This window comes from Ascaphus truei, chromosome 4 (genome assembly GCF_040206685.1).
Source record: "Ascaphus truei isolate aAscTru1 chromosome 4, aAscTru1.hap1, whole genome shotgun sequence".
In the NCBI taxonomy this organism is placed as follows: domain Eukaryota; kingdom Metazoa; phylum Chordata; class Amphibia; order Anura; family Ascaphidae; genus Ascaphus; species Ascaphus truei.
Window position 1 is genome coordinate 14158764 of NC_134486.1, and position 9024 is coordinate 14167787.

At 37.6% G+C, this 9024-nt stretch overlaps 1 protein-coding gene across 1 annotated transcript in view; it reads left to right on the forward strand.

The window, feature by feature from the left end:
• The window catches only part of LOC142492227 (vomeronasal type-2 receptor 26-like), an 81514-nt gene extending 73429 nt beyond the window's left edge, over positions 1-8085 (forward strand). The window contains exon 7 of the mRNA XM_075594897.1: positions 7187-8085. Coding sequence (XP_075451012.1) covers positions 7187-8085 — 899 coding nt within the window. The remainder of the gene's footprint in view (positions 1-7186) is intronic.
• Positions 8086-9024: the final 939 nt, after the last annotated feature.

A 9024-nucleotide genomic window follows, 5' to 3' on the forward strand; every position in this document is an offset into this window, starting at 1 on the left:
TCCAAGTTGGCAGGTCAGTTTCATTTTGCCAGGTTACGACAGATCCAGTGTAGATCATTCTTCCTGTAATTATACAGGTAAAAATAATTTTAACTCAGGTGAGTGTTAGGACCTGCTTTGTCATGCCTTGTATATGGCAGCAGGCTTAATATGCTATGGCCCAAGGGTTAAACTATATGACCCTTTTTACAAGAGATATATAGGTATTGCACTGTGTATTTTTGTCACATTGGAAGTAGCTTTGGGCATTTTTGTTTTTTTGCTGCATACATTTAGCCATGCCCACTATCACTCCTTTTGACACTTATATGCATATATATATATATATATATATATATATATATATATATATATATATATATATATATATATATATATATATATATATATATATATATATATATATATATATATATATATATATATATATATAATGTGGCAATGGTTGTGGTTTCTCATAACTTGTTGGGAATATGTGTACTCTGTGTATTTTTTTATTTTGACTTAATTGTTATGTATTTGTAGGTCTTGGTTTTATTACATTTTATGATTGATTAGGGGTTACATTTCTTTAATTGTTCTGTTGGCTAGGTGTTTATTTAATGGTATTATTGTTGAATTTTGGGATTACATTAATTTCATAATTTTTTTTGGTGTTAGATTAATTGTATTGATGTGTTGGCTAAGCTTTTTAGTTATTTTCTTCTTCTGGTATTTAGGTGCTTGTGTATTTATTTTATTTTTGAGCCTTTTTGGTGAGGTTGTTTTTTTTCTTGTTGCCCATTGACTGCCATAGTGGCTTATCATTCCCATATTTTATGGGCATGAAGTACCACTGTGCCAATCAATGGGTAGAGGATGGGATAGTGGCCCCAGGTGGGTGGTTAGGCCTCCTGGGTGGGTATCGGGGGGAGGGTTTACCCCTTAATTACTATAGCGTCTATTAACCTCTAAGGTGATTAAGAAGTTAGGGCAATTAGATTGTATTTTTTATTGTTCTGTTCCTGCAAACGGAGGACATGCACATGGAGGATGATGATGAGGATGTCTCATCCTGATCATCAGGATGTCACAGTTAAATGCAAGTTTTATGTACTCTATTTATGCTGGCTGGCTAATGTTTTATTTAGAATGGGCAAATTAGCTATTATCCATATCTGGATAAGAGTAATTTTGCCAATTACTGTACTGTATGTGTTGGGGGGAGGAAGGGGGGTTGTTGAGGTTAGAGGAGGAGGGTACTAGGGTTGTTGTATTTATTTATGTTTATTGGGGGTAGAGTGAGTGGGTAGTTGCCCCAAGGTGTGTGTTTAGGCCTACTAGGTGGGTAGCGGGACTGGTTACCCCTTCATTACCATAGCGGTTCCAACCGCAATGGTAGTGAAAGGGTTAACACCTCCCGCAACCTTCCAGGCAGGCTTAAAAACCCATCCTGAGCTACTACCCCCTTCATCCACCCACTCTGCTCTCAATAAAATGACTATTCAAGTTTAACCCCTTCATTGCTTTAGCGAATACCCACTAAGGTAATTAAGCTATTTTTATAAAAATGTTAATACTAGTGCATGAGATCGGGGTCTCTGGAGCAGAACATAATTGATTTGAGATCCGGGACCCCATGCTTCCCGAGATGCAGGCACCATTATTGGGTATCCAATGGTGGTTGTGGGGAGCGCAGATGTCACCATATGTAAAGAATAGAGATATACAGTATATAGTGCAGTAGTTCTTAACTCAAATTTGACTCTTAAGTAGCAGAATGAAAACTCACATTCTCCCAGTGAAATGACAGCAGTATGAAATTATCCTCTCAGGTACAGTAGTCTGTGTGGTGTCCCTCGGTTAGAGATAAAAATCACACTTAGTGCAACACTGTGAGTTCTTAAAACATAATATACTGTATTAGCAGATAGATATCGCACTTACATTTGTGCAATAAGGATAAGGCACATACAAATTAAAGGTGGCTTTGTCCCTCTGCTCCTTCTTGCCGCTCGCACACTGTCACGTCACTTCCGTTTCACGTCTACGATCGTCGACGTCACTTCCAGATGCGGGTGAACTTAGAATCGGGAGCCGTGGTGACGGGAGTTGCTGGGCAGATTCTGGATAGTATGCAGGGGCTTGCGTAGCCTACTGATGTGTCACACTTCGCGTTTCGCTTTACAAAAGCTTCATCAGGAGTATAATCTACGGCGCCTCTCTGGTCTAAATAAATATGCTATACTTCATTGTGATTGGATAAAGTGGGAATTGCTAGAATGCTATTGGTCAATTTATTGCATTGTGATTGGGTGATAGGGGCTAATACATAATAATACTACTCTATCTTTTTTTATATAATACAAACAAGTACAACTTTATTGACATTTATACAATCTCATAAAAACTAAAATACGTTAGTTTCCTATACAGAATGGATGAATTAAAACAATTAAATATTTAATATTTTTAATATTATAAGGGATAGGGGACTTCCTAACTAGTTGCTATTTATACTCCAAATAAGTGATCATCAATAAATACAACGGGGATATAAATAGGAAAGGAAGAGCAAGAAACAAGAATTAACATTACTCATAAATTATAAAATACATTAATTTTAAATACAAAATAGACATTAACAACAAGGGATACATATTAAAGAACTATAGACACATAAAAGGGTACATTTAATTTATACCTATAAAATAAATTAATTTAAAAATATTAAAAGGTTAAAACTTGAATAAAAGTTTTTAATTGTTTTTAAATGAATGCACCAATCTCAATATCTACATTTAACTCCTTTGGATTCAGCGTTTTGAGGCAGTGAATCCAAAAGGTTTCTCTTTTTAACAATTCAATCGCTCTATTTCCTCCTCTCCAATTTTGAGGAATATGTTCTATCCCTTTTAGAATTAGATCTTTGGGATTGGATTGGTGAAATAAGTTAAAATGCTTAGGGACACTATGTGTGTCCATTTTTCTTCATATATATTCCCTATATATTCCAAGGCTCTAATTTTTAAAGTTCTAATGGCCTTGCCTCTTATTGTAGCCCGCAAGGACTTTCGAGCATATAAATCATAAAATCAGTATTACAGTTTAAAAATTGTTTAATTTTAAACTCCTCATTGGTGACGTATATCATACGTATGAAGAGCAATCAGAGATACTAATGGATAAATTTAAAGAAAAGAAATATAATAAATCCATTATGATAGATGCAAAAGATAGAACGGATAAGCTTGACAGACAGCTTCTAATTATACTGTAAGGAAAAATAGTAAAATAGATTTCACAACCACGTTTATGACAAAATATAATAAGGATGCCAATAAAATAAAACAGGCTATAAACAAACATTGGCACATTTTACAAAACGATCCAGTACTTGTAAGTATATTACCACCACGGCCAAATATAATTTTTACAAAGGCAAAACAATTTAAAACAAAAAATTAGCACCAAGTATCCTCAAACCAATAAGGGAGGATACACAAGATAAAAATTGGTTGAAACTTCCAAAAGGATTTTTTTCATGTGGTAACTCTACGGCCTGTAATTTTTGTTCAAAAGGGAACAAAGATATTTTTAAATCACACGTCACCAATGAGGAGTTTAAAATTAAACAATTTTTAAACTGTAATACTGATTTTATGATTTATATGCTCAAATGTCCATGCGGGCTACAATACATAGGCAAGACCATTAGAACTTTAAAAATTAGAGCCTTAGAACATACTGCACCGACACACTTTATTAGAGCAAATACCCGGTATGTACCTGGCAGATACCTGGAATAAGCCACTACTAACCTCTGACAAGCCCCGTTGCATTTGCCTTCCCAGCCTGGGTTCATGCCTGGCTGATGGGCGGCTGATCTGTTAAATGATAATGATTAGGATTTAATAGGCTGCAATGCTTTGCGTGTCTACCAGATGGCATAAATTCATGAATTGTAATGCAGTTTATATATATATACTGTGCAGTATTGCAGCCAGCGGGAATAAAATGCTTCAATCCCTGCTTGGAAAATAACTCAATGTACTCGGGCAGAAAACAGTCACAAACCTCAATACACCCGGGTATACCCGAATTCGTGGGACTAGCCAAGCTCGAATAAAGTGTGTCGCCAGTGTATAGGGAACATATGAAGAAAAATGGACACACATAGTGTCCCTAAACATTTTAACTTATCTCACCAATCCAATCCCAAAGATCTAATTCTAAAAGGGATAGAACATATTCCTCAAAATTGGAGAGGAGGAAATCGAGCGATTGAATTGTTAAAAAGAGAAACCTTTTGGATTCACTGCCTCAAAACGCTGAATCCAAAGGGGTTAAACGTAGATATTGAGATTGGTGCATTCATTTAAAAATAATTAAAAACTTTTATTCAAGTGTAACGGGTTTTCCCCCACCCAATCTCACATTGGCCAGTGTGGTCTAACCAGTCCCCATTACATGTTCGTGTCTGGTGGTGCACCTGTAGGCAACAGGGCTCCTGAGTCTCCCGCTTGATGGTATTAGGGGATGTCATCCAGACAGGCAGCTGAGGTAGTGTGTGCGAGTTCTACCTATATCCAGTGCAGCTCCTCCACCTCATCAGGATCTGTGCTTCTGCAGGGAGATGGTCCTGGTGAGGAACTCCTTCTTGGTGGTGCCATCCACTGCTGAGTAACTTCACACTCACACAGTGGAGGTATATTCAAACAGGGCATCTTTATTGGCATGGTGATGTGGGCCAGCTGCCCCTCACAGATAACAGCTCAGCCACTCATCTCTTTGTAGCACTCCCTTAGGAAGGTCCCTTCTCTAATAGAGCTGCTTTCCACCTATCCTCTCAGAGAGATTCCCCAGCTTCTCTGTCTGCTGTAAGCTCCTCTCTCTACCTCTGCATCTCTCTCTCGAGCTGCTCTGTCTCTGTCAGCTCCTCTAACTCTGCTGCGTATGCTCACTGACTCACAGCTAGCATGAGACACTGCAACACTGTTGCAGACCTTCACGTGCCTCTCACTGAACAGAGGCAGCACAACAACAGGAAACTGAACTTCTAACTTTAGGCAGTGCTGTGTCTTATATCACCCCCCCCGGAGAACAAACATGCTCTGTATCACTAAGTGGGAACACACTGCATGTTGTCACTTCCTTTGGGGACATATGACACCTCACCAGGGTGTGAGGGCAAACCTCATTGATTGTTGCTGGCAGCCCTGCATACTTACCAGATTTACTGCCAGCATGAGAAAGAGATATGTACACCAATCTTAGACATGGCTACACAAGTTTTAACCTTTAATATTTTTAAATTAATTTATTTTATAGGTATAAATTAAATTTACCCTTTAATGTGTCTATAGTTCTTTAATATGTATCCCTTGTTGTTAATGTCTATTTTGTATTTAAAATTAATGTATTTTATAATTTATGAGTAATGTTAATTCTTGTTTCTTGCTCTTCCTTTCCTATTTATATCCCCGTTGTATTTATTGATGATCACTTATTTGGAGTATAAATAGCAACTTGTTAGGAAGTCCCCTATCTCTTATAATATTAAAATATTAAATATTTAATTGTTTTAATTCATCCATTCTGTATAGGTTACTAACTTATTTTAGTTTTTATGAGATTGTATAAATGTCAATAAAGTTGTACTTGTTTGTATTATATAAAAAAAGATAGAGTAGTATTATTATGTATTAGCCCCTATCACCCAATCACAATGCAATAAATTGACCAATAGCATTCTAGCAATTCCCACTTTATCCAATCACAATGAAGTATAGCATATTTATTTAGACCAGAGAGGCGCCGTAGATTATACTCCTGATGAAGCTTTTGTAAAGCGAAACGCGAAGTGTGACACATCAGTAGGCTACGCAAGCCCCTGCACACTATCCAGCATCTGCCCAGCATCTCCCGTCTCCACGGCTCCCGATTTTAAGTTCACCCGCATCCGGAAGTGACGTCGACGATCGCGGATGAGAGACGGATGTGACGTGACGGTGTGCGAGCGGCAAGAAAGAGCAGAGGGTCAAAGCCACCTTTAATTTGTATGTGCCTTATCCTTATTGCACAAATGTAAGTGCGATATTTATCTGCTAATATATTATATTTTAAGAACTCACAGTGTTGCACTAAGTGTGATTTTTATCTGTTACCGAGGGACACCACACAGATTTCATTCTGCTACTTAAGAGTCAAATTTGAGTTAAGAACTACTGCACTATATATATCTCCATTCTTTACATATGGTGACATCTGCGCTCCCCACAACCCCATTGGATACTTGCAAAAAAGAGAACTGGACCATCTCTTCAGAGGGTTGTAGCTGCATTTTATCACTACTATTTATTATTAAACACATTGTACACATTTTTATTTTTAATCACTATTTAGTTTATATCACTTTATTTATTTAATTATTATCACTTTTAAGAGGAGCGCCTTAATCACAATTTTTTTGTAATAATCACCGTTATTGGGTGCCGGTATCCCCATACAATGTTTAAATGTCCTGCTTCACGTGACTAGGACATTTAAATGTATAGGAGATACCGGCAACCCATTACAGGGAAGCAAGTGGTCCCTGGACCTGAAATCAATGCGGTTCTGCTCCTTGAGACCCCCTGCTCACATACTGTACATTAGAATTAACATTTTTATAAAAACCCTGCGATCGCATGTGAGATATGTACAGGGAGAGGCGGCTCTCTCTATGCAGCTGTCCCAGATCGCATTAGGGAGAATTTTGAGTGAGGCTTGCGATCTTATCGCTGCTGACCACACGGTTTGGGCATTTTCCTGCCTCATGGTTTGAGAGTGGTCACTGAGCTTTCTGAATACCATGATAACTAAACTGACAAACCATTCAGCGAAAACATTCCAAACCTAGCGATGTACAGTAGCAGCAAACTTATCAAGGCTAGTAGAATAGGCCCCTATATGTATCAACCTCATCAGTTGGTTCCTTGGCAGGCTCTTTTTTGTTCATTGGGGATGAAAGCTTGAGGCTAATAACATGTTGTGTATTTTTTGCTTATTGAGTATAGATATCTGTTCTCAGACCCTTGTCAATTTGTATGTTTAATGATACCACGTTATTAATGCTGAGGTATGGATGCTAATGCAAAGCAAACTGTTTGAAATGTTTCCATAAAATGTAATGTTATAAATATTTGTAATTATTTTCTCTTGTCAGATATGGAAAACTGTTTGAAGTGCCCTGAGGATCACTGGCCTAATATAAGGAGAGATACTTGTATCCCAAGAATGATAGATTTCCTTTCCTATGAGGAACCACTAGGTGGCGGTATTGCAGCCCTTGCTGTTTCCTTTTCTGCTGTCACTGTTGCAGTGCTGGTGATCTTTATCAAGCACAAGGACACTCCAGTTGTACGAGCCAACAACCAGAACCTCAGCTACACCCTTCTTACCTCTCTTGTGCTGTGTTTTCTCTGTTCTCTGCTTTTCATCGGTCGTCCTCTGAAGGTGACCTGCCTGCTACGACAAGTGACTTTTGGGATTATTTTTACTGTTGCTGTGTCTTGTGTTCTGTCAAAAACCATCACAGTTGTCATCGCCTTTAATGCTATGAAACCCGACAGCAAATTGAGGAGGTGGGTGGGGACCAGAGTATCCAGCTATCTAGTCCTCCTCTGCTCACTGGGTGAGGTTGTGATTTGCATTGTGTGGCTAATGCACTCTCCTCCATTTCAAGACTATGACACCCAATCAGAAGTTGGCAAGATGATATTACAGTGTAATGAAGGCTCGGTCACTATATTCTATTTCGCCCTCAGTTATATGGGACTTTTGGCTTTCTCAAGCTTTAGTGTTGCATTCCTAGCAAGGAACTTACCAGACACTTTCAATGAAGCTCAGTATATCACATTCAGCATGCTGGTGTTCTGCAGTGTTTGGGTCTCCTTTATCCCAGCATATCTGAGCACCAAAGGCAAATACATGGTGGCCGTGGAGGTATTTGCCATCCTGTCCTCCAGTGCAGGACTTCTGTGCTGTATCTTCATTCCCAAGTGCTATATTATCCTAATGAGACCTGAGCTGAACACTAAAGCCCATTTAACCACAAAAAATTAAAAATTATGGTGGGAGTCTTCTTATATACATCTAATATACTCCAAAGAAAGTTATGACTTAAAGGAACCAAAATATACTTAATACTAAAGTAAAACAATGTTGATCTATTTCCTTTTAGGGTTAGTATAATGTGCTTTAATTTTGCATTAGAGGGAACTTAATTAAGAATTTTAAACTCTGTACATAATGTTAGAATTGTCCAAATTAGCACGCTGTTATTAACACGTTTAGTGCCAGGGGTGTTTGCCACCAGCGTGGTGACAAAACTATTCAGCATTCGTTGTTAAGCTTTTCATTGGTATCTCTCACCTTGGGTTGATTTCATATCATGTGACCAAGATATGCTGTCATAAATATGGGCGTGAGGGGCTGTCTATTTCATTTTCATAATATTGTTTCTGGATAGTATTGCCTTATATCCCCTAATTAAACGTATACTAGATATGTATAGATTTACTATTCTATCCAACACCGAAAACAAATTAGCAATTCGTGTAACCTGAAACATTTAGGTCTGAATGCAAAAAGATAATTTGATTGTTTTTATATAATTGATACAAATTATGATTGTGATGCTACTTTGACTAAGAAAGCCATTATATAGTAGTAACATAACATATTAGCAAGTCTACTGATGTTTGAAATTAATTACATACAAAAATAGAATGAATTAGCACTCACCCTATATAACACAATTCAGCTAGATGTGCTATGATGCTGCATCCACACCGCAAGATGCATATAACTGTACAAAAACCAAACTGGATCAGCACTCAAAAAAATAATTAAGGACATACTGTACGTTTCTCTTTTGGTCTCACCAAGTTTTTCTTTAATGTATAAAAAAAAGAACCAACACAGAAAAGATAAGGACACACAAAGATAGGAAATGTTAGCAGATACTGTTATACAGTATGTGCGCAATAGAGCAACGTTTCA